The 25,317-nt window shown below is 41.9% G+C and overlaps 1 protein-coding gene across 3 annotated transcripts in view; it reads left to right on the top strand.

Moving 5' to 3' along the window:
- The window catches only part of FEZ2 (fasciculation and elongation protein zeta 2), a 43,506-nt gene that overhangs the window by 8,952 nt on the left and 9,237 nt on the right, over positions 1–25,317 (top strand). For 2 of the 3 annotated variants that reach the window (XM_018055115.1, XM_018055114.1), the window contains exons 3-5: positions 2,544–2,660; positions 4,964–5,105; positions 6,180–6,448. In XM_018055115.1, the coding sequence (XP_017910604.1) occupies positions 2,544–2,660; positions 4,964–5,105; positions 6,180–6,448 (528 nt within the window). The remainder of the gene's footprint in view (positions 1–2,543; positions 2,661–4,963; positions 5,106–6,179; positions 6,449–25,317) is intronic. The other variant, XM_018055117.1, reaches the window with a different exon arrangement.

The following is a 25,317-nucleotide window of genomic DNA, read 5'->3' as shown; positions in this document are numbered from 1 at the left end:
TTATCCATTGACCTTGAACCCAGAGGATGAGGGTTTAGCAGTCTCAGAGTTGTCCCTCCCTCCACCCATAACCCTCACAAAAACTTTGGTTTTCCCTCATCTTCCCAGTATAATTATGTCAGAATATCTCGTTGCGTCTTCATTTGTATTGACTATTTAAATGTTCACATTTAAGTACATTTTATGATGGCGTTTCCTCATGTAATCTTTTTCCTTCAGGTCATAATAATTGCCTTTTTGTGGTTAATTTAGGTTATCATTAGCTCACTAATTCATCCTCAGTAGAGCCATAAAGCTCACTTTAGTAAATGAAACACACTGGGCAACCTGTCAGTCTTTCTTTGCTTTCTCCTGTGTTTTTCTCGATTCCTTCTGCAGTAACAGTTCTAATCTGAACCGGTTACTGTCTAGATTAGCTCTATAGCCATCATCCTGGGATCTTTACTTCACTGTCATTACAAGAATCCCCTTCACCTCTCTCTTGGGTTAGAGCCAGTGTCTGCTTCCTTTTTGGTTTTTCTCCTGGGTTTAATGGAGCACGTTCTGGAGTAGCTTTCTGAGAAAGGTAACCTGAGAGGTAAATTCTCTGAGAACTTCCCAGCCTGATGGTTCAGTGAGAAAGCCAACGAGGAGGTCATCACTGCAGGGCAGCGTGGCCTTGCTGTATGTGGTGGCAGACAGCGCGGGAGGGCTGCTGTGGCTCCTCTCCCAGCCTAATGGGATGTGAGGCAGCACACTGGTGTTTCCATTCCTTGTATTTCTCACCTGCAGATTTTTTTCACTCTGTGGTGTGTGTATACCATTAAATGTGAGACCTGTGAGAAACGACCAAGGTAGTAGAGACCTACATCCATCCAATTGTGTCTTCAATTTTATATATATAATACTTTTAATATATATACACATATATACAATTATATATATGCATATATATACGTGTGTGTGTGTGTATATATATATATATATGTATATAAATAATTTTCCCAAGTAAAATACTGTCTTTTAAAATTATATACTGTCTGTTAGAAATACGTGTCTGTGGACTTCCCTGGTGGTCCACTGGTTAAGAATCTGCCTGCCAGTGCAGTGGCCCCAGGTTTGATCCCTGGTCTGGGAAGGTTCCACATGCTGTGGACCCGCTGAGCCCATTCCCCACAACTATGGGAGCGCTCACTCTAGAGCTTGTGCTCTGTAAAAGGAGAAGCCGCTGCGGTGAGAAGCCCACACACCACAACTAGAGAGGAGCCCCTGCTCGCTGCAGCTAGAGAAAGCCCGTGTGCAGCCATGAAGTCCCAGGGTAGGCAAAAATAAACAAGATAAAAAATACACGGTTGCTTCTCACATCATTCCTTGCCCATCTGTTCTCTGAGAACTCAGTTTCCACTGCTTCTGACAAATAGAGTTCTAATTTCAGTTTTATTCATCGTCTGAATGGTCATGTCATGATGGATTCATGATAGATAGATGATTGCTTATCCATTTTAAGCTGCTGGGTTTTCCACGTTTGGCCTTTACAGTTAGTAAACTCGAGGCCATTATTATAGGGACTGTTGATATTGGCGTGGGAGGGTAGAGGACACCGTATGAGCTAGACATGGTGAGATACCAACAGCAAGCAGCCCTTGAGCATGAGCCTTAGTCATGAAGAGAGGTCAGGAGGGGAACAAGCTACCAGGACCCGTGGAGAGTGGCCATGCAGGCGAGATCAGCTTGACAGGTGCTGCAGCCTTTGGAGTCTGGTGGGGACAGACAGTAGAATACATGCCCAGACTTCTCCCCCGACCCCTGCCCCACCTTCCAGCTCCTGCTAGTATCTGCTAGTGTGTTAGGCCACTAGGGAATCGAAAGTCAAGGGTATCCTTTGATGGAGTCCATAAAGGTCAGTGTCCTGGGGCATAGAGTGGGGAGAAAAAGGGTAGTGAGGCAAAGGGAAAATCTCCAGGATAGTTAGAGTTAAAAATATTTTTGGAAGCTGGAAACTTTTTTGGAAGAAGAGAGAGTTCTACTGGAAGGGCTAAGTATAACCCTTGTAGACAGTTCCCTTCTGCCAAGACTGTGATTGCTTCTCTCTCACTGTATTAGAAGCTAGTCTGCAAGTAACACACTTTGTTTTCTGTGGAATTGTGACACACACCGATCTTCCTATTAGATCATTAATTAAATAACATTTGCTGATAACCCTGTCTGTCCCCCCACCCCCGTTTGCTGTAATTCCCTACAAATCGCTGTAGAATACCAGATATTTTAGTACTTCCTGGACCCTGTTCCCCATGAAATCAGCAGCGAAATATGTGTCCGTTTGGGCGAAAGGGAATGTGTGCAGCCCCCTAGCAGCTTCATGTTTATTCTGCGTTCCTCTCCTTTCTGTCCGAGGTGGCTGTGCAACGTGCCTCACATACTGCCTGGTACAGAGTAACTGTAACGAGCTCTGCCTTTTGAACCTCTCAGCAGATGCTCCCTCGGCAGCCCTCTGGACCCAGACACTTTGACTTTGTGGTGATCAGAAGGCCCTGCCTTTGACAGTGGCTCGTTTTTGTCTTTAGATGAGTGACAGCTTGCTCTTTGATACCTCAGATGATGAGGAGCTGAGAGAACAGCTGGATATGCATTCAATCATTGTCTCCTGCGTCAACGACGAGCCGCTCTTCACCGCAGACCAGGTACAAAGGAGGGTCCCCTCCATCAAGGAAAGGGAGCCTCGGCTGCAAAACCGTTTCTTAATGTGTAATCCGAAGCGGATGGATTATGTTAGTTGGGAACATCTTTCAATATATGTAGTTTTCCAAGATAAGCATTGTTAAAACAGTATAGCAGGTTACTTTAAAAGAAGGCTGTTGCTTCCACTGGAATCAGAAAAAATACTATAAGTTTTCCTCTTTCTTTAGATTTGAGCAGACATGGAAAAACTATATCTGTGCAGAAATTACCTAGTTTCTCTAAAACTATGGAGAAGTCATTAGCACTTACTAGAAGTCCTTATTGTATACCCAGGAAAGAAGTGAGCATTATTCCTGTGGAGTCCTCTAATAATGTCAACCCTGTATTCATTTAAAACCTGTTGAATCGTCTTTCTCATTTTCTGAATACTCTTCCCACTTCTGCTGTATGGTCAAACTGTAGTGCACGAACTTTTTCCTGAAATCATGTTCCATAGCTACTGAAACTGTGAGTTCTGTATTTTTAGGTTGGAAAAATGAGGTCAGTAAAGAGATGTATGATGTCAAGATTGGGAGCGGTACGTTAAAAATGTGTCATCTTGAAGCTCTATCATATTTGTGGTTGGATCATCCTAGGCTTGAAGAGAGTGCTTAAAAAGCAGGAGAGTAAGTTAGATGACCGAGTGCAGGAAGACCCTGATACTCTGGGGAGAGGTGTGACCCTGAGTGTTCGTCGCCTTCTCGGTTCTGTGCCTGAAAACCAAGCTGTCCCTGCTTTTGACTGACAGAAACAGATTCTTTGCCCCTTCCAGTGTCTTGTTTTTGTGTTTAAAAATGCCTATTTTGGAAACTCTTCTTACTAAATTAGTGTAATCCCCACTCCTTCAGGTTTGCTTCTATTTTTCCTTGGTGCTAAAAGGGTTAAACTTGCTTCATATTGTATTTTTTCCCTAATAGTTTTTTTTTTTAAACTCTTAGGTCTATTTTTTTTTTTTTAGGTCTATTTTTTAGAAGTTATTTTTACTGAAGTCTAGTTGATTTACAATATTGTGCTAGTTTCAGATACACAGCAAAGTGATTTGTTTATATAATGTATGTATATATCTTTATTGTTTAGATTTGTTATAGCCTATTATAGCATATATAATAATATATAATAATATATTGAATATAGTTCCCTGTGCTATACGGTGAATCTTTATCTTGTTTATATATATGATAGTGTGGATCTGTTAATTCCATACTATTAATTTATCCTACCTCCCCTTCCCCTTGGTAACCGTAAGTTTGTTTGTTTGTCTTTTAAATGGCAAACTTTTGTTTTGGCCACATGGCATGCACGATCTTAGCTCCTCCACCAGGGATCGAACCCTTGCCCCTTGCAGTGGAAGCATGGAGTCCTAACCACTAGACCATCACAGAAGTCCCTAAATATCCCTTTATCTTCCCTTGAATTAATATATGAAAAATTTTTTCTGTTGATAAAGGAAAACTTTCCTGCCAAAGCAAGAATTTCTTGCTTTCTGTGTAAAGGTTTTTACACTGTTGTATTTTATAAATTTTATGTCAATTTTATTAAATAGGTTTAGATTGAGTACTTGGATGTGGCATATGGTAAATTCTCTTGTCACTTGCTTTCTTTTAACTGTAACTGTGATCCCCTTCTGGGATGTCTCAAGTAGATAGTGTGTGTGTGTGTGTGTGTGTGTGTGTGTGTGTGTGTAATACTTGTTTAGTCATGGCTGCTCTGGGTCTTCGTTGCTGTGTGCTGACCTTCTCTAGCTGTGGTGAGTGGGGGTTACTCTCGAGCTGTGATGCTCGGGCTTCTCGTTGTGCTGACTTCTCTTGTTGTGGATCAGACTTGAGTTCAGGCTCAGTAGTGGTGGCACATGGGCTTTGTTGCCCCTCATCATGTGGGATCTTCCCAGACCAGGGATTGAACACATGTCCCCTGCGTTGGCAGGTGGATTCTTAACCACAGAACCACCAGGGAAGTCCTATGCATGTATTTTTAGCAGCAACTCAGAGATTACAAGATCTCATAGGGCCAGCTGATATGTGATGAGTGTCTTAAATCATGTGCTGTTTACTTTTGTGTTTAGTATATTGCAGTTTTTTTTTTTTTTTTTATAAACCTGGTATACTCTTGTAAACCTTCGATTATTCAGACAGCCGACTCCTGCACACTGCTGGTTAATATAGAGTTAGGGGACTTCTACTCTGGTCGCTGCAGTTGAGCGTTGTGTTACAGATGGACCGTTTTACCTCTGTGTGTTTGACTAACAGTGGTTTGTATATTTTGGAAGGTGATTGAAGAAATTGAAGAAATGATGCAGGAATCACCAGACCCAGAAGACGATGAAACGCCTACCCAGTCAGATCGGCTTTCGATGCTTTCCCAGGAAATTCAGACTCTAAAGAGGTCTAGCACCAGCAGTTATGAAGAGAGTAAGGAGCCTTACTTAAGTTGGCGCTGCCTGTGCGTCCGTGTGTCTCAGCCATAGAGTGTGACCACCTTCAGGAACCTCTGGTTCTCACAGGCTGGGTTGCATACTCTTCCTCTCCTCACTCCCCGCCGGTGGTACTCAGGGCATTTGTTTCTCTTTGCTTGGGGACTGTGTCATATTTACCTTTGAATCCTATATTTGTCCGCTTGGGCTGCTGTAGCAAAAAACCGCAGGCTGGGTGGCTTAAACCACAGAAATTTGCTTCTTGCTAGTTCTGGAGGCTAGAAGTCTGAGCCTGAGGTATTAGCAGGTCTGATTTCTTCTGAGGCCTCTTCCTCTGTCCTCACATGGACTTTCCTGTGGTCTATCTGTGTCCTCATCTTCTCATTTTTAAGGGCATCAGTCACATTGGATTAGGGCCCACCCTAATGGCTTAATTTTAACTTCATTATCGCTTTCAAAATGCAGTCTCCAAATTCAGTCATATTCTGAGGTGCTGGGGGGTAGGGCTTCAACAATGTCCTATTTCTCTAGTATTTCCTGAGAATAAAGGGAAGTGCTGAGAAAAACCCGTAAAGGGTCTTCAGGGAATCATCTGCCCTTCATCTTCCCAATTTTCAGTAAAATTCACACACTGGGGCATGTGTCTTTAAGTATGTATTTAGCTTAATTCTTTCAAATGGACTTGGCCTCTCTTCGGAAGTGCCCCAGAACCCTGCTCAATGGCCTGTGATTTCTTTTCAGTACAGTGGTTTCCTGTACTCTCTCTCTGCTTTTGTGTTCTTTTCCTTGCACAAGCTTATTAAGTCTTGACTGAAGTACTGTTCATGGAACCATTGATTTTAGATGAGTAAAAAATTTTGTTATACTTTTCTTCTCAACTATTTGAGAAGTGACTTTCCCCACCTACCTCTACTCAGACCTGCCCACCAGGAGTCTGAGGAGTCTGAGACAATCACAAACCATTTAATTGCTCAGAATACGATGTTTTTGCTCTTTGGGGAGAAACATTTTACTGTGCTGCCTTGAAACATTTTGGTCTTCGTGTCCACTCAGCTTTGCTTTTCGGTCACAGGGGTGAAAAGGCTGTCGGTATCTGAGTTAAATGAGCTGCTGGAGGAAATCGAGACGGCCATCAAGGAGTACTCCGAAGAGCTGGTGCAGCAGCTGGCCCTGCGAGACGAACTGGAGTTTGAGAAAGAAGTGAAGAACAGCTTTATTTCTGTTCTCATCGAAGTGCAAAACAAACAGAAAGAGCACAAAGAAACAGCCAAAAAGAAAAAGAAACTCAAGAACGGCAGCTCTCAGAACGGGAAGAACGAGAGAAGCCACATGCCCGGCACAGTAAGTGGTGGTGCGTGGGTGACGCGAACACGCTGGAAGCAGCTTCCGTGAGGCCCGCAGAGGCTGGCAGGACCCACGTGTGCAGGGGCAGGGCGTGCGCGGGGTCTGCACCAGAGAGCTGAAGGGTCGCGTTCAAGACTGCCAGTGTACTCTGCTCCTTCCGAGAGGTGTTTTCTCGTGGTGAGGGTGTGATGGTTATCTGGATAACTCAGTGCTGAAATGTTTAGGAGGGAGGTAAAGAGAAGGAAGAGAGGGAGAATAAAAGAGAATGTTTGAAGGAAAAGCTTTAGCAGGTGACCATTTCAATACCTCACAATGTTAGTAGAGGCTATTTATATTTGGCTGGTGGGCAACTGAATGATACTGCTCTCTCATTTTTGCTTAGCCCTTGTGAGTTATGTAGTAAGAAATGGGGTGCTTTTAGAGGTAGTTGAACTATGCGGAGCCTAAAAGCAGAGGTTGACATTTAAATTGTTTTCTCCTGACTTATGAGTGAAGTTGGAATGAGAGGATGTTACAGGCAGTTCCATGACATTACCCGTTTGGCCTAGTATTTGGCCGACTAGACTATTACTGACTGGTGAAAACAACTCGAGGATATTTGAACTTTGACTTTTGTTTTCTGCTTTTCATTTTTCATTTTTCATAAGTGGTGCTGTTAATTTCACTTGATTGAACTTCATTATAAACGTTAAGTATTTGAGATACACTTCCTGTTGGTCTTACGGGCATCGCATTTTTCTTTGATAAGTTGAGACCTTGTATCTTGCACATTTATATTTGTATGCGAAGAAGTGTTGGTTTTGTTTTAAACTTGAATGGTTGGGCAAAGGGATTCATATTCTAAATGGGTTGTACCTTTAAAATTCACAATAGTGATAACATGATAATGCAAATTACATCAAACTGGCCGTTACTTCTTGCAGTTATAAAAATTCTGTCTTTGACTAAGTCTGATTTATTCTTTCTAAAGACTGCTTATCAGAGACATAGATCTCATTGATCAGACTCTGATAGAATCCAGGAAAGAGCATGGCAGTTCTGGGATGTGGAACTACCAATGAGAGTTAATACAAACCAGAAAGAATCTTACTATTTAGTCCATTCATTATACTGTCTTTGGCCTCTGAGTATATGCACATTTTCTTAGTTTAATGTTATTTGTACACTGAAAAGACAGTTTATAAACAGACTTTGCAAAAGTTGCCAGATATGTGGAACAAAATACTTTTTAGAAGTGGTGGTATTGGTTAAAGTGTTTAGTGACTTCTAGCAATGGCACCCCACTCTAGTACTCTTGCCTGGAAAATCCCATGGAGGAGCCTGGTGGGCTGCAGTCCATGGGGTCGCTAAGAGTCGGACACGACTGAGCAACTTCACTTTCACTTTTCACTTTCATGCATTGGAGAAGGCAATGGCAACCCACTCCAGTGTTCTTGGCTGGAGAATCCCAGGGACGGGGGAGCCTGGTGGGCTGCCGTCTCTGGGGTCACACAGAGTCAGACATGACTGAAGCGACTTAGCAGCAGCAGCAGCAGTAGCAGTGACAACTCTGAAGAAAACAGCACCCACCAAACAAAAAAATCCCCACCTAAACATTCCCCAAACCAAAACATTTGTTTGAGTATACAGCCCTGGATAAAGTTTGCTTTAATTAGGAACAGTATTTTGTATCTCAAATTTAAAAAAAATTGTACCCTTTAAACTGTCCTTTTACGCAGGTGTGATTAAATGCTTAGTTAAAAAGTCATAGCATGGTTGGTAATTTCTGCCTATCTGCTTTTAGGGATTGCATGTAATTTCTCCATTTATTTGTGTTAACACTTAGGCGAGGAAAATAAATGTATCCCTGCTGCTGCTGCTGCTGCATCACTTCAGGATCTCTAAGCTTGCGATACCAGTTCCCGCCATCATCATGAAGCTTGAAAGGAGGGCAAAAAGCCATTCCATTTGGGACACAGGGAGCCTGAAACCTATTAAGGATTCTGAAAATAGTGATCGGTGGCTCAAAGGAACTTTAAAGTGAAATGGCCAGTGGCGAAACAGATTCCAAGATACTGCCTTTCCAGGCCTTTTATATAACATGCAGTTTTGGCAAGGCCTGATCTCTGTGGATTGGCTATCTCATTTGGTGGTTTAGTTGCTCATTCGTGTCCAGCTCTTTTGTGACCCCATGGACTGTAGCCTGCTAGGCTCCTCTGTCCATGGGATTTCCCTAGCAAGTTATATTTCCCTGGAGTGGATTGTCATTTCCTTCTCTAGGGGATCTTCCTGATCCAGGGATCGAGCCTGCGTCTCTTGCATTGCAGGCAGTCTCCGGCAATGTAGATGGATTCTTTACTGACTGACTCACCAAGGATTGGTGACCCTTTTGTAGATATCATTACGTGTTTTCTAATAACGTTGGTCACTTTTTTTCTTTTTACCTTAGATATGTTTTATATCTGTCAAAGACTTGAATTTCTTAAGTGTGCAATAGTTTCCTGCCATTTTCCCCTTAAGCACATTTCATTGAAACAGAGCATCAATTTGTAGTACTTTATCCATAATTGCCAACTTTTGGTACAGAGAAACTGTAATAAAATATGAGTGTGAATAGAGCAGAGTTTAGGTTTTCATTTTTTTAAAATATAAATTTGTTTAATTGGAGGCTAATTACAATATTGTATTGGTTTTGCCATACATCAACATTAATCCACCACGGGTGTACACGTGTTCCCCATCCTGAACCCCCCTCCCACCTCCCTCCCCGTACCATCCCTCTGGGTCATCCCAGTGCACCAGCCCCAAATTAGTGGGCCTAGAGATGCTATTCATAAATATTAAATAAATTTCTGAGTATCTTCTGGAAGTGAAATGTTAATTTAGTTTTTAAAGTTAATCTGTTACATGTTGGATAAGATAAAACTATTCATTCAGTAAACATTTGCAGAGTATCTTTCTTGTGCCAGGCACTGTTGAAGATACAGTGATGAATAAAACAGATAAGGCCTCTGGCCTCTTGGAGATTATATTCTAACAAGGGAGACAGGCACTAAACAAAGAAAAGTGTGACTAGACATTGTAACTTCAGGTAGTAACAAATTCCATCAAGAAGAAAAGGAAAAGCTTGGTTGAGGCAATTGGTAGCAGTGCTATGGGGAGTTGTTTCCAAAATGGTAGTCACCTTGTCACTTGCTCCTTCTGGTGGGCTGGGCAGGCTGTCCTGTCCCTCTTCAGCTCTCTGTTTGGAGGTGATGGTGGAAGAGTACATCATCTTCTTGGCTAATGAGACTTAATAGAGTCAGTTCAGTTTAGTTGCTCAGTCATGTCCGACTCTTTGCAACCCTATGGACTGCAGCACACCAGCCTTCCCTGTCCATCACCAACTCCCGAAGCTTGCTCAAACTCATGTCCATCGAGTTGGTGATGCCATCCAACCATCTCATCCTCTGTTGTCCCCTTCTCCTCTTGCCTTCAATCTTTCCCAGCATCAGGGTCTTTTCCAGTGAGTCAGTTCTTTGCATCAGGAGGCCAAAGTATTGGAGCTTAAGCTTCAGCATCATTTCTTCCAGTGAATATTCAGGGTAGATTTCCTTTAGGATGGACTGGTTTGATCTCCTTGCTATCCAAGGGACTCTCAAGAGTCTTCTCCAGCACCTCAGTTCAAAAGCATCAATTCTAGAGTGTCGATTAATAGAGTCAGAGACTTTATTTCCTTTATCCTATTCAACATGTGGAAAAACAGGAGTGGGGAGTAGAGATTGGAACGGTTGAAGGGCGCTGTTAATGGGTTTGGTGGTGCACGTACATTTCTTTGAACTGACTGTGTTGTGTTGGGCTGTGGCGTGACCATTTATGCCACTGCCTTTTTCTGGAGTGACCTTCCTTCCTTTCCTGCTTCCACTGTCCTCTTGGGAGATTTCTTTTCTTCTCTCTTTTTTTAAACTCATTATTCAAAATCATGGTCAGGCATTATCTTCCTTTCTTAGACCTTTTCTTGATGACTCTTCCTCCAATGCAAAATTGACAGTCCTCTCCTTCTGGGGTTAGTATTATTCCTCTTAACTGTTGCTGTTAGTACTGTGATGCCATATTGTAATTTTTTGTTTTCATGTCTGTCTCTGTTATGGTTCCCTGTGGAGAGAAACTGTAACTTTATCTAACATATCCCTAGGTCCCACAAGGTCCTCAATAAATTTCTGATGAATAAATAGTAAAAAATATATATATATAATTTTTTTTTTTTGCAAATCTGTATTTCTTCCTTGGATCTTTCTGCCAGGTGCCAAACACATTGAGGCTGAATAGCATATTGATTAAGAACTTTGGGTTAAGAGCTCTGTTTGAATCCTGATCCTGCCCCTGGGTACATAACCCTTTGAATTTTGGAGGGATTAAGTGAAATTATGATATGTATAAGAGTAGCATATATCCTGAGTAAATGCTAGTTGTTATATGTCAAACTGTTTCCTAGACATTTTCCCCTGAATATCTTGTGGGCGTCAAGAATTTATCTTATCAGACTGAACTCACCATTTTTCCTAAAGGTGAATTTATTCCTTATATATTTCTTTTGACTATAGTGAAACTGTAGTCTCCCCATTCACCAAAAGCAGTGGAATTTTTAGGTCAAAAATACAGTTTTAAGCAGCCATCTTTTCAAAGTGTCCTACATAAATGTTGCCCAGTAACAGCGTAAGTTGAGTGGCCATTTCCTCAAACCCCCAGCGTATGATGGTTATTCTTCTCCTTCTCATATATACTGATCCAGTAGGCAGGTTATCGACTGTCTGTATTCTTTGGTGAGTTGCCTGTTGTGTCACTGTGTCACATTTGAGCTGAGAGTACACATCTGCTGTCCTGGTACCATACTCTGCGGTGATCAGTTGCTTAAGTCTTTCCTTAGGAAGGAGTGCCGTCTTTGCGGAGACTCACTCACATTGTTTCCCCAGCACTGCACCTAATTTGTCACTTAATACACGTCTGTTAATTGAAACTTCGCAATAGAGAGGATGGAGTCTCAGAGGATTTGGGTGTGTGCTTTGAATTATTGCTCTGCCAGGGATTTTTGGGGGGCCAGTCTTCTGCTTATATCAAGTAGGTTCACAGGTCGTTGAATTTCAGTGGCTGTTTACAGGAGTACAGGAACAGGTTGAAGTACACCAGCTGTCTCAACATTAGTAATTTAAGAGATTAAAGTAATTTAGTGGTGGTTGTCATCTGGAGCTATCTCACGTTGTAAAGACTTTAGTGTTTCCCTGCCTAGAATGGATGTTCTTCCTCCTGTGGAATCCGGTGTTTGTCAATTACAAGTCCTGTGTAAAGTTTCTTATTGGAAGCCTAGGCCTGAGAAGATGGGAGTGTATGCAGTATCTTTTCTGTTGTCCATGTTGCACTGAACTGTTGAGAGTTCTATTGTATTGCTGTCACCACCAGCAAAAATGTATTGGGTTGTCCAGAGTTCATTCAGGGTTTTCTGTAAGACAAGCCCTTTGACCAACCCAGTATAACTGCTTCAGTCTATCCCAAAGAAGTTTATTCTGAAAGCTTCTGAGATATTAGTAATCGGTGACTCCATTGTACAAAGAATCATATTACCCTAATTTATTGCTTTTGGTGTTGGAGAGATAACTGCTTAAGGATGCGGAGGAGCTAGGGCTCGGATGATAGATACTCTTTTTTGTGTATATCTTTCTTTCACAGATGCATTGCTCCATCTGTCTGTATGATGCACTTTGCTCATAGTATGACTAACGGTCAATCTATTTTATTTCTCTTTTACATGCAAAAATGCCCCAGTATTAGTTTTTCGTTTAATCTTGACCAAAACTGACTTTAAGAGAAATTTATTTTTATTTAGACAGCTACTATTATTCTGAAGTTTTTCTAGTTTATACGGGCAATAAAGCCTAGAAGGAATTGTTCTGGCATAACTACTTGAATTTGATGCTCTTTAAATGTAAACAAGGACCTGTATTTCTGTTGTTATTCCTTTTTAATTTGGAATTTAAAAATTTTACGTTTGCTAAGATAATTTAGCCGAGGGATTGGCAAAGCAAACTATTGGCTGAGGGCCAAATCAACCCTCTGCCTGTTTTATAAATAGTTTTATTGGAACACATCTATGTTCTTTCATTTATACGTGGTCTGTGACTTCTTTGGTGTTATAAGTAGAGAGTTGAATAGTTGTGACAGAGACTATGTGGGCTGCAAATCCCCAAATATCTACTATCTAGCCCTTTATGGAAAAGTTTGCCAACCCTTGATTTAGACTAAAATTTGCTAAAATTAAAAATTAGAAGGAAAAAAAGTAAGCCCCTTTTAAGTGAGTTTGTGTAGATAAAAGATCACTGTGTTGTGACTAAAATTTACTATAAAACATAGCGCTGTTTTATTCTCAGAGTGTGTTGAGTTATGCCTTTTCTCAGGGCCCCTCCAGTAGCCTAAGTTATGCCCACAGATGGTGATACCATCCATCTCCAGTTGCTTGCCGTGCGTCCCCACCTAATAACAGACCTGGGTGCTGCGTGCGTCAGATTCCAGTTGTTCAGTCGCTCAGTTGTGTCCGACTCTGTGACCCCAGGGACTGCAGCACACCAGGCTTCCCTGTCCTTCACTGTTTCTCAGAGTTTGCTCAAACTCATGTCTATTGAGTTGGTGATGCTATCCAACCATCTCATCCTCTGTCGTCCCCTTCTCTTCCTGCCCTCAATCTTTCCCAGCAAAAGGGTCTTTTCCAGTGAGTCGGCTTTTCACATCAGGTGGCCAAAATATTGGAGCTTCAGCTTCAGTGTCAGTCCTTCCAATGAATATTCAGGGTTGATTTTCCTTTAAGATTGACTGGGTTGATCCCAGTTTCCCATTAACTAAATGAAGAGAGCCAGCAGGTAAACCAGTTGTCTCCAGACTGGGGGACAAATAAAAAAAACAAAAAACGAACTGACAGTTCCTTGAGCACACTGTATTTATACACGGTGATAAAAGGTAGTTTAAAGAGAGTAGCAGATTGAAGATTGAAGATTTTAAAATTTAAAAAAATAAAAAATTAAAAAAAAAAAAAGAAAAAAAAAAAGAGAGTAGCAGAGAAGGTGGGAAAGGGTTGTTTCTGCTCCTTTTCTAAGTAGTGGTAGTTGAGAGGATAAAGTCAGCTCTGTACACATACTTGAATGTAAATATTAACACATTTTCAACAATAGTTTGTTGGTGATATTTTATAGTACTTCTCTGTATTTATACATTGGAAAGAATATTCCTAAAAATTAGCATTAGGCATAAAATGGAAGGTCATTATAGGGTGGAGAGAAACTTAGTTATGCATGTTTATTATTTTAATAATTCACACCTATGAATTAAAAATTACTTTAGATATGGAACAAATTTGTATTTTGGTGGTACCTGGTGGCTCAGCTGGTAAAGAATCCGCCTGCAGTGTGGGAGGCCTGGGTTCGATCCCTGGGTTGGGAAGATCCCCTGGAGAAGGGAACTACTACCCATTCCAGTATTCTTGCCTGGAGAATTCCATGGACTGTATAGCCTATGGGGTCACAAAGAATTGGACACAACTAAGTGACTTTCACTTTTATTGCCTAGAGATATGTTATCTGGAGATAGTTTTTGCTATCTTACTATTATGTACTGTTTGTTTTCTGCAGTGGTTTTTTGGTATCTGACTGTAATAGTGAACTTTCATGATTTAGCAGTTACTGTAGTAAAAATCAGGAGTCTGTTCGTTTTTATTTATTTTAAACTTTTTATTTTGTATTGGAGTATAGCTGATTAATAAACAATGTTGTGATAGTTTCAGGTGAACTGTGAAGGGATTCAGTCGCACATATACATGTTTCCATTCTGCCCCCAATTCCCCCCTTAACCAGGCTGCCATAGGAAATTGAGCAGAGTTCCTTGAACTATACAACAGGTCTTTGTTGGTTATCCATTTTTTAAAATATAGCAGTGTGTACATGTCCATCTTAAACTCCCTAGCTGTCCCTTCCCCCCATCCTTTGCCCTGGCAACCATAAGCTTGTTCCGTGAGTCTGATTTTTGTTTTGTAAGTATGTTCATTTGTATAAGTGTGACCCAAAAGGATATATGCACCCCAGTGCGTGTGGATGAAGTCATTTCTGAAGGTCAGTGTGACACTCTTGGTCCGTCCATGTTGTTGCAAATGGCATGATTTCATTCTTTTTAGTGGCTGATATTCCATTGTACCACGTCGTCTTCATCCATTCCTCTGTCGTTGGACATTTACGTTGCTTACGTGCCCTGGCTATTGTAAACAGTGCTGCAATGAACACTGAGGTGCATAGATCCTTTTGGATCATGTATTTCTCAGGATTCTGCTCTTGACCCCTTTATGTCTTGGAGAGGTTTATAATTGTTAACATAATACAAATTCAAGTGAAAGCCATAATATGCCAGGAAACTCTGAACTTACTGTATATTTAGAGTATCCAGAAGTATCAGGAAAGAGTTCATAAATCTGTCAGAGTTAATTATTTTACTTTAGCTTAGTAGCTTTGAAACGGAGAAGGCAACGGCACCCCACTCCAGTACTCTTGCCTGGAAAATCCCATGGATGGAGGAGCCTGGTAGGCTGCAGTCCATGGGGTCTTGAAGAGTCAGACACGACTGAGCGACTTCACTTCCACTTTCCACTTTCACACATTGAAGGAAATGGCAGCCCACTCCAGTGTTCTTGCCTGGAGAATCCCAGGGACGGGGGAGCCTGATGGGCTGCCGTCTATGGGGTCGCACAGAGTCGGACACGACTGAAGCGACTTAGCAGCAGCAGCAGCAGCAGCAGTAGCTTTGAAAATGCTTGCCAATACTTAATTACCATATTAAGATTAAATTAAATAAAAATTTTAGAAGATCTTCAAATACAAGCAATTAAATTGATGCTAGTCCATTTACTTCTATTCATATCTCATCTTTCTACTTTGAGAGTGAATTTATAAAATAGTAGTTCAATATTTAAATATTTATTCTGTTTAAATATTTATCTGCTTTGGTGTAACTCATTTTCTAACTTGGATCTTGAAAAAATTATTTTTGGGTAGAGTTTGCATTTATAACTGATTTATAATCACATTAAAATTATTTGATTTGAGGAAGTGTCAAAATAAGCAAGATCAATTTTTACATCTTAGGTAATAGCTTACTAATCATTTACTTTTTTAAAAAATTTAACTGTTGCTTTCAATGCTATGCTTTTCTCATCTTTTGTATTTTGATTATTTTGAGAACTCGAACTGAAAAATTAACTACTGTTCTTTATCACTTAAACTATTACAAATGATGTGATTTATAAAGAACAGTAATTATGTTTGAATTTCACTTTCTTCTGAACTTTGAGTATAAAGAATATTAATGGAGTTAGAGCATGGATTAGAATAAGAGTCAGAAGTAGGTGAAAAGCATTTCCTAATTGCTTCTCCCAAACTTTTTTCCTGTTATTGAGCTTTGATATTTAGATTTTTAAGGCTTTCCTGATAGAGGTCTGTGCCACTGGGTGTCACGTGAGGTGTCAGCTTAAGAGAAAAGCTAAGAAAATTTGGTAGCAGGAATAGTCTGACTTTCCTGACCTCCGGGTTAGCTTGGTTTTTCACTGTCTTGGATCCTACTTTCTGTGAAATGATTTAAGCTGGTGAATACTGTGCAGAGAATGAGCTGATTTAAGACTCTAGAAAAGAGTTAACAGACCACAGTGCTCTATCTGATTCCGTGTTGCTTTTCAGTGTATGTGGTGGTGTCTAGGTGTTTTTATTGTTCAGAAAGACCTTGGATTACCTAAAAGTGTTACTTGTTTTCTGTTCAAGTTTTCTGGCTGATTCAGTCTCAGACAGTAGTATCTTTTCTTTGTGTTGTCTTCCGTCCTCTTTAAGCTGGAGACTATAATCAGGGTGGTTATTTCTGTTGCTATTTTATTTGTACGAGGAGAACTTGAAATACTCTTGTTTACTGTTTGGGAGAAAAGTAGAAATGTATGATTATTTTTCTCTTCGGGAGTTTTTCCCATATGTTGTTCTAGCCGTTATTTTTTTTTTTCCCTCTAAATTGTTCTGGCCTTTAAAGGGAAATACAGCCCAAACATTTTTTGAACATTTATGTTTGCTGAACACGCTGAGTGCTTCCCATGGACTATTGTATTTAATCCTCACAACAACCCTATAAAGCAGACCTTATTGCTGGGCTGTGTTGTGCTTAGTCACGTCGGACTCTTTAGTGACTCCGTGGACTGAAGCCCGCTAGGCTTCTGCCCATGGGATTCTCCAGGCAAGAATACTGGAGTAGGTTACTGTTTCCTCTTTCAGGGGATCTTCTCAGACCCAGGGATCAAACCCACATCTCTAGCATTGCAGATGGATTCTTTACCGTTGAGCCATATTGCTGCCATTTCTTAAATGGGTAAACGAAAGCTCGACAGAGGACTTGGCTCACAGAACCAGTGTGCATTGGACTGCAGATGTACCGACTGTACAGAGGTGGGGGACCTGTGGCTCTGGGTTCTCCAGTTCTGAGCTGTGCAGGGTGATATGGATGGGCCTGGAGGGCTTGGCTCATTTCTTTGTCTTTCAGATTTTTACAGATTTTTTAAAATTTTATCTTCTATATCTTGTTTACACTTTGTTGCTCCTGTTTTCGTCTGAGAAAAATTTCCAGAGAATGACTAACTCTGAAACTTTAGTACATACTCATGCCAAGGAAGGAAGCAGTCATGAGGCAGTCGTGAGCATTCTCAGTATAAACCGTGTGACCCAGGCCCTGAACTGGTAAACCCCTTCTCCGGTCCTTGCCTTGGTACTTTGGCACTTTGTCAGCGGTGAGGGGAACAATAAAATGAATACTGTAGCGCTTAATCATTTTCCTGCTTATAAATGGGTTCCCATCAAAATTTCCATTCTGAGAAGGGCATTTTACAGAGCTATTAACACCTTCATTAAGATGTGGTGGATCGATTACAAAATAATTTTAGACTCACAGAACCTTCACCAACTTTTCACCTTGAATTTGAAAGTTTGGGTTCTTCCAATCTAGAAATGGTGGATTACATGGAGGCGTTTTTGACATACTTAACACGGCTGTTGTTTATTTTAATTAAATTGTAACAGCCCTTTATTGAATGTCCTTTGTGTCACCGAACATTTGTAACCTTGAGACTTACTTTTGTTATACTTTGACATGGCTCTTGCACTTTCATCTGAGAAATGTTCAACAGAGAAATGCCTCTCTTCTTCCCTCTTTTCATTTCTCTTCCTCCTTCCTCCCATCTCTCTCCTCCTCCCTCTTCCTACTTGTAAAATTTAAGCACAGAGAAAGTCTTCTCACCGGCCCAGTTAAGTACCATAAGTACCTAATAACGCCGCATCTGCTGTTAAGCATGTAAATGCAGTGTTCCTAAATGAGGTGATGTTTTACTCAAAAGTAAATTTAATCTGCCTCTGAGGTTTTACCTTTTTCAAAATTCATTTTGCCTTCCAAGAGGGTGTATGTTTTTGGAATTTACTGGGCAGCTGTAAAGCAGAATCTGTTGTGCACTCTGTGGGGCTTTTGCCCTGCTCCTTCTTGTCTTGCCAATAGTCTCTCCATTCTCGTTCATTAGTCTTCTTTTACTTGCTACTCTTTCATTATCCTAGGGATTTCAGATTTCTCAGTCACTCCACTGTTTTACAAACCATGTCAACAGGATGATTTTATCTTACTGATCTCATGTTGACCTCTCAGGCTCTTCAGTGGACTTTGCCGGAACTCCACTGTTCACTCCTTTGACAAATAACCTTACACCTTGTCATATCTTCTTTCTTCTATTCACCCTTAGATTACTTTTGCCTTTTAACTTGTTTAAAAAAAAAGTTTCTCTCCTGCTAGAAATCACAGGCGCCCTGCTGTGGTTATCGGAGGCTCTAGGACCGGTCTTAGGTGTTACACCTTCAGCTCAGCAGACGCTTATAAATGCTTGCCGTGACGCAGGCGCAGGGTGCATCATGGGAATCGAGAACCTAAAGACCTAGTCTTTATCTGCAAAAGGTACTCGTGTCTGCAGAAGACTGAGGGAGCCACTGGAGCTGACGGTTCCAGGTGTGTGGCCTGGCTGGGCAGTTCCGTCACTGCGAGTGCTTGCACCGTGGCCTCGTGTAACCTGCTCTCGTACTGTTGGGCCTCCCTGCGTATGTGCAGCTGCATGGCTTTGACTGGCCTTCTTAAAAAGTCATGTATCTTCTTGGAAGTTGCAAATAAGACCTTTAAAAGTGACATCCTTAACCCTCCGTTTCACAGATTGGGAGACCGGCCTTTGGAGGCTCAGGGACTGCTGTCATGTCACACAGTTGGTGGCAAAGCTGGGCAGGAGCCCCATCTCTGATGTCTAGTCCACCATTTTTCTATCCAAGAAGACTGTTGAAAAATTTTCTGATTCCAAATACTTTTGACTAAGGTGTGATTCTTGGTTTCATAAAAAATAAAATCTGGAAGTGTTTCACGGGTAATCGCTGAAAATTTTGCAGCTGAAGCCAGTGATGGACCATTGGGTGCCCCCTGCGTGTGGAGGATGGCCTTGTGCTTTGTGGGCACGAAGGTGTCTCTGATATTGTTTCTCTCCTTAAGGACTGTGAGATGGAGTGATTTATGAAAACTTAACCTGACCAAAACTTTATTTTTTCTTTCTGCACTCTTTTTTCTTTGGATCTTGTGCCTCATCCCCACTTTTTAAAAAAATCATTTTTTTTCCTTTACTGAGAAATAAATGCCATACGTTGCTGTGTAAGGCTAAGGTATATAGCATGAAGGTTTGATTTACGTATGTGGTGAAATGATTACCATATAAGATTAGCTAGCATCTATCTTCTCATATAGGTACAGTAAAAGGAAAGAGAAGAGAAAAGAGGTTTGCATTTTTGCCAGGATTCACTCTCATATACCCTGTGACAGTGTTAAGTGGAATCACCGTGTTGTGCATTCCATCACTGGTGCTCTTATCTCACAGCTGGAAGGTTAAACCTTTTGACCACTTTCCTCCGGTCCCCTCTCCCCTCACCCTCCACCTCTGGTGATCACAGGTCTGATCTCGTTTTTCTATGAGTTCAGGTTTTTATTTAAGATTCCTATATAGGTGAGATCATATAGTACTTGTCTTAGAGAAAGACTGACTTCACTTAGCATAATTCCTTCAAGGTTCATCTGAGTGGCAAATAAATTTTTATCTTTTCATTTAGGGCTATTAGACAAACATGTATTGATCTGTAACTATGTGCCAGGCATGGGTGTTAAGGATGTGGAGTAAACCCTTTCCTCTAGGGGCATGCTGCCTGGGGGCTGGGGCTCTGATGCCATCCTCCATGCACATGCAGTGATTCTCTGCCAGGCCAGTTTGGGTTGCCCCCCCGCCACAGGAGGCATCAGGCAAGTCTGAAAACGTTTGTCATTGGCACAACTTGGAGGGATGGGAGGTGGTGTCCTGGGCATCCTGTTGAGTAGAGGCCAGAGATGCCACTCCGCGTCCTGCAGTCCACAGGACTGCTCTCTCGGCAAAGAATCACACATCTGACCCTCGCGTCAGCAGTGTCAGGGTTGAGAAACCCAGGGATAGGGTGCTAATTGCCATATTCAAAGCAGCTTCCGTGGTTTTAGAGTCTTCTGTGCCTGGTACTGCCCGGTGGTGGAGGCGTTGCACTTTCTCGTCACTCGTAGTCTGGTTCAGAGGTCTGAACTGAGTGCTGAGGACAGGTAAGGGAAGGAGGGGGCAGCCACACTGAGCAGAGGGGGTGGTGTGGGCAACCCCTGGAGGAGGTGGCAGGAGCCCCTGGGGAACTGAAGGTTGCTGTCATTATGGCGAGAAGTTGAGGGAGGCAAGTCAAGAAAAAGAGGGTGTGGAATAGCAAAGTGGAAGCCAGAGAATGGCGGGCTTTGAATGCTACACTACAGCATTTGGTCCTTACTTAAAGGCTGTAGGAAACCCAGGAGAGGTTTTAAGTTGCTGGTTACATGTTCAGATTTGTCTCTTGGAAGGGTAACTTTGGTGTTTCAATGAGCGTTGATTGGAAGGAGACAGCTAGAGCTACGGAGTTGATTTGGGGGCTGTTGCTATCATCGAGTAAGAAATGAGTCAAGGAAGTGACAGCGATGGGAGAATAGCTGAATTTCAGAGATCTTAAGGGGCTTGGATCTGTTGGGACACTGGGGAAGAGTCCGGTTGTTGATTTCTGCCTTGTGGTGGCATAGACACTACACGTGTTTTATCTTCCCTGAAGGGAGACATGCAGGTCTCTTCAACAGGATCTGCAACAGGCAGAGCCCTTGGGGGATGTCTGTCCTTCCCGTTGGCTCCGGATGGTGCAGCCACTTGGGGTACAAAGAGTGACCCTCCCTTTCCAGCACCTCCAGCACACATGGATGGAGAGAGGACAGGGCCAGTGCAGTAACACCTTATGGAAGGAAGGGAGAATGGAAACAGGAGCCACGGTTTCACATCCTGCTGGAGAGGATAACAGGACCCCTTTTGGTTTTGCTTTGAGAGGCTCTCCTGTCATTGTCCTTTGTGGCCCATCTGGGTGGGGGTATAGTTCATGTCTCAGCTCACAGGTCACCTCCTGGGAGAACTTTTCTCTGCGCGCTCAGTGTAGAGTAGGCATCCAGTTTCTAATTGTTGTAGCTATTGGCAGGGTGTGCATTATCTGCCGTCATCTGGTTCCTTTACTTCTGTTAACTTTTCCTGCTCCTCTTAGCCTGGAATGTCAGGTCACAAGGGTGTGAGGGACCTTGTCTGATGTGTTCACTTTGAATCCTTAATACGTGGAATAATATGTGGCTTCATATATTTTGAAAAAATGAGTAAATGAAGGAGAGAGGTGTAGAATGCTGAGGGAGAAATAGGCTTTTAGTAAAAACATTTTTTGGTGGAGGAGAGGAAGATGAATTTGGTCATGGGTATGATGCGTTTTTTTGGAATGTTTAAGTACAGATGTCCAATAGGCCGCTAAACATGAACCCAGGAAGGAGATTATAATAAAGGCAGCTAGTGTTTCTCAAGCACTTCTTTTGTGCTAGACTATGTTCTGAGCCCTTGGTATGGCGGAGTGGTGGATCTCCAGAGGCAGAAGTTGAAGTGGGAAAAGCAGAGTGTGCACGAGAAGAAAGACAGGGACGCAGTTCTGGGGAGACACCAGTATATAAGAGGTGAGCAGAGAAAGAGGCTTCTCGCAGAAGGAGCAACCCAGAGGCAGGGGAACCCTGGGAGAGTGTGGTATCTAGACACCCAGGGAAGAAGGAGGAGAAATTACTGGACGTCTCCGAGAGATCTAAAGGGTGTCCGCAGCCTTCGGCATCAAAGAAATGATGCTGGGAAGAGTTGTTTCTGGAAACCCCAGGGAAAGAGAGGTTGAGGGTTTGAGAATTTAAAGGTGGTAATGTTGGGAATCCACCTACTAATGGAGGAGACACTGGAAACTCCAGTTCAGTCCCCGGGTCAGGAAGATCCCCTGGAGAAGGGCATGGCAACCCACTCCAGTATTCTTGCCTGGAGAATCCCATGGGCAGAGGAGCCTGGTGGGCTGCAGTCCACGGGGTCGCAAAGGGTCCGACACATGAGCAGCATGCACAGCAGTGGGAGAGGGCTCGCAGAGAGGTGGAGTCTGAACATGCAGTCAGGGGAGAGGCTGTTACTCAGTGGTTCCTGGGGAGGTGAGGGTTGATGGCAGCTCGAGTTGGGGAGGCATATCTTTCAGACGGTTTCTTTTTACTTCCCCCGAATGTTCTGATTTTTCCTGTTCTGTCATTTTCCCGGTAGAACCTTACTGGCCGCAATGTTGCGTGCTTGGTCAGGATCTGCTGGGGCCTGACTGCCCACAGTTACTGACTCAGCTGCCATCAGCCACGAGGGCAAGAGTTCTACAGGGAGTTCCTTTACTATAAACTTCTTTGGCCAGGATCACCTGTTATTTTTGTATTTTCTTAAGTTCCTGTGACTTCACGTGGTTGCACTTTTCATTCACTTTCACTTAACCTGGTTGCAGGAAAGCCATCTTTCATAGATAACGCAGGCTGTTGGCAGTTGAAATGGCTCAGTAATATCCAAAACTGGATATTTAATAGATTTAACTTTGTTTAAGAATTTAAAAATTTGCATAAACTCACTCCCCCCTTCCCCTCCTACCAAAGGATGGAAATTAGGTTTCCAATTGGAAAAGTAAAGACTGTATTTTTATTTTAAAATTTCATTCATTTATTTATTTATTTTGGGCTGTGTTGGGTCTTTGTTGCTGTACATAGGCTTTCTCGAGTTGCGAAGAGCAGTCTTCTCATTCTGGTGGCTTCTCTTGTTGAGGAGCATGGGCTCTGGGGCATGCAGGCTTAGTTGTCCTGTGGTATGTGAAATCTTAGTTCCAGGGTCAGAGATCAAACTCATGTCGCCTGCCTTGGAAGGCTTATTCTTAACCACTGGACCACCAGGGAAGTCCCAAGATAGTGTTTTTAGAGTTCAAATGGGAAGTATACCTTAGTTTTCTGATACATTGATTCTAAAATGTTTTATCTTGCTTGAGGTTTTCTGAATTTCTATCTGACTTTAACATGCCTATAGGTATTAGAATGAACTAATATAGAAAATTAAGTATTTTTTCTCTTTGTTGCTTTTGAAAGGAACATTTGAACATATGCCTACATTTGATAGACATAATTTATTTGAAAAGTTTTATCGTAGATGCTGGATCTTAAAAAGTCCTTATCTTTTGATAATCTGTTTAAAAAAATGTGAACAAATTATATGATAGTGTGAGAAATCTACAGGCATGATTATCTGGAGGTGTTAATACTAACCTTCCCTGATAGCTGAGTTGGTGAAGAATCCGCCTGCAATGTGGGAGACCCCTGTTCAATTCCTGAGTCAGGAAGATCCGCTGGATAAGGGATAGGCTACCCACTCCAGTATTCTTGGGCTTCCTTTGTGGCACAGCTGGTAAAGAATCTGCCTGCAATAGGGAGACCTGGGTTTGATCCCTGGTTTGGGAAGATTCCCTGGAGAAGGGAACAGCTACCCCCTCCAGTATTCTGGCATGGAGAATTCCATGGACTGTATAATCCATGGGGTTGCAAAGAGTCAGACACGACTGGGCGCCTTTCACTTTAACCTAATTCATCAAAAGGAAGAGTTAATGCTGCCAGCAAAGTTAACAGCATGTTTAGTGGGGGTGTCTTAACCAGACATTTGATTCTTCCTGAGACAAAGTGAAATGTAGATCCTAGAAGGACAGGGTTAGAGGAGAGATGTAGGTGGACGAACCCACACAAGGCACTTGGATTTTCAGAAACAGCATCAAGTATGTGATTGATACAAAGGCATTGAACTTCTTCAAAGGTGAAACCTTTTGGTATTTCTCAGCTTTTTGTTGTGTGGACTTCTTTATATTCTTAAAATTCACTGAAGACTCCAAAGGCCTTTTGTTTATAGAGATTATATTGATTTTTACTGTATTAGAAGTTAAAACTGAAAATTTTAACATATTAACTCATTTAAAAATACCAATAAGGGGAGCTCAACTGGGTGCTTTGTGATGACCTACAGGGGTGGGGTGGGGATTGGGAAGTGGAGGGAGGTCCATTAGGGAGGGGATATGTGTATATACATAGCTGACTTTTAAAAATCCATGTAAAAAACCAAGAGGAAAATGGGGAAAATATCAATAAGAAAATTATTCATGCTTATGTAAATAACTTATTTTTTATGAGAAATAACTATGTAAAAAGATTAAGAAAAATGGCATTGCAATGCGTTTTTTCTAGTCTCATTAATACTTGACTTAGTCGAAGACAGCTGGATTCTCAAATCTGCTTCTGCATCCAGTCTGTCATTTGAAATATTGTACTTTAAATCATGAGAGAGTGAGAGTAAGAATTATATCTTAGTATTTCTAAGAAAATAATTTTGAGCTCTTTGACCCCTGAAAGGGTTTCAGGCTTCCTGGGATGGAAGTGGGTTTGGCCCTAGACTGTGCCTTAGGAATCACTGAGCTACACTTTGCCTTTCTGGAGGGTAGAGACCATTGCTTTGGTTTCCTTTTTTTGGCTCCTTAGGTCCTAGTAAAATATTCTTTATGTTGACACCTCAGATGTGTTTACTGACACAACTCACCCCTATAAAATTCCAGGGGAAGGAACCATCCGGTGAATCGGGATTGAGCTTCCGCTTCAAAATGCCTTTCCCCTTGATTAGTCATGCTGTAAGAAGATCCATCACAATCCTTTAACTCAGCAGCCACAGAGGTGCCCCAGACTCTTTTCCACTGTCTGACGAGTTTGTAGACTGGTTACACATCAAGATGAGTAGTGCAGGGAAACAATATCCCCTTTTCCGCACAGCAAGTTCTAGGAAGTCTTGGAAGTTGCTGGGAGAAAGAAGCGAGAATTGTTTTCTAGAAAAAGAACGGGAAAGTCGGTGGAAATCTTAGGGGGCCGTGCTGGCATGTGGGATCCACTCTGCTCTCCAGGAAGAGAGAGCATATGCGTTCCTCCAGTTCGCGTTTTCTGCACCAAGGCAGTGGCAGGTGGCCTGCAGAGTGAGTGGGAAGCCATAACCAACACTCTGAGTAACAGCGTTTCCATTTGCCAAATGCTATGTTACTGTTCTCCAGGCCTATAGTAGAAATATGCAAACTTAGACTGAAAAATATGCATACTGTTAGTGTTAGTTTTCAGACTTTTGAAAAAATATAGGTAAACAATATCAAAAGGTATTTTTAAAGTCATGTGGCAGATTTTGCATAAAACAAATACCTGTACAACTTACAGAGTTTGTATTGGAGCAGATTTATTGATCAGCTACTTCAGGACGTATCTTCACACATATAGTAGCATAAACATAGTTGCTTTTGTATTTGACTTACAAAGAAATGAAA

Source organism: Capra hircus, chromosome 11 (assembly GCF_001704415.2).
Source record: "Capra hircus breed San Clemente chromosome 11, ASM170441v1, whole genome shotgun sequence".
NCBI classification, from domain to species: domain Eukaryota; kingdom Metazoa; phylum Chordata; class Mammalia; order Artiodactyla; family Bovidae; genus Capra; species Capra hircus.
The sequence above is the reverse complement of the archived record's forward strand: the minus strand, read 5'-3'. Positions and strand labels throughout refer to the sequence as shown.